Source organism: Gaeumannomyces tritici, assembly GCF_000145635.1.
Source record: "Gaeumannomyces tritici R3-111a-1 unplaced genomic scaffold supercont2.430, whole genome shotgun sequence".
Classification (NCBI taxonomy): domain Eukaryota; kingdom Fungi; phylum Ascomycota; class Sordariomycetes; order Magnaporthales; family Magnaporthaceae; genus Gaeumannomyces; species Gaeumannomyces tritici.
The window spans coordinates 1-866 of record NW_008804974.1 but is presented as its reverse complement, the minus strand read 5'-3'; the positions used below and the strand labels follow the sequence as shown (position 1 = coordinate 866).

The window sequence follows — 866 nt, the reverse complement described above, 5'->3', positions numbered from 1 at the left end:
GCTCGCTTTCGCTGGGTCTCCTGGCCATTTTGGTGGGATTTGTAAGTGAAAAACAAGCCGGTACAGCCTCTGATGGCTTGATTATTGCAGGCCCGCGCGGGGTTAACAGTCACGATCACGAGCACCGGCGCGCAAAAGCATTTGCATTAAAGTCACGAGTTTTTTCTTGTTGTTGCAATCAGCCCGTGCGTTATGCAGTTGAGCGATTCATACCCCTGTCGGCCGGTACACAGGTTCCCAGCCAATTTTCTATGGGTAAAAATGTCGCTAAAATCCGACAGATTGCACAGAATCCGACAGATTGCCCGACCGCGCTAAATCCCCAAAGGGCCGATTTTCGCGGGTGCTTTTAACCCGCGCAAGTAAGACCTTTCGTCTCTTCGTTCGTTCCTCACTTCGTTCCTCAAGGCACCTTTCGTTCCTCACTCAAGGCATTTTTTTTTTCGGGGCAGAGAGACCTTTCGTTCCTCAAGGCATACCCCACCACCAAGCTCCACATCTGGCGGTCCTCAGCCCTTAAAAATGCCGTTGTTGATGCTACATCATCTTCATCTTCTTTCCTTACAGCAATGACTGGATGAGACGTGGCCCGACGCAATATGGCTCCTGTTGATAAAATTCCCGGCGGCGATTTCGGCGGCGATTTCGGCGACGACCTCCTCGTATTAAGCCTCGACCAAGCCCGGCAAATCAACCAGTTCCGTATACAGATCCGCCTTTGCGAAACCGACACGGAGAAATATAAGGTCTGTACGCAGACCCGAGACGACGTGCTCGAGCGGCGTACCGAGGTGCAGCTCTTAGTGTCTGCTTATGAGCATATCATAATGGACGAGTATGTCGGGTACAAAGAATGGAAGGAAAAG

General features: G+C 51.3%; 1 protein-coding gene across 1 annotated transcript; it reads left to right on the top strand.

The window, feature by feature from the left end:
* Window positions 1–599: 599 nt before the first annotated feature.
* Window positions 600–844, top strand: GGTG_14435 (hypothetical protein; the record flags this gene model as incomplete). Its single annotated transcript, XM_009232360.1, has 1 exon — window positions 600–844. A coding segment is annotated over one exon (243 nt), but the record flags the coding sequence as incomplete, so codon positions are not given.
* Window positions 845–866: the final 22 nt, after the last annotated feature.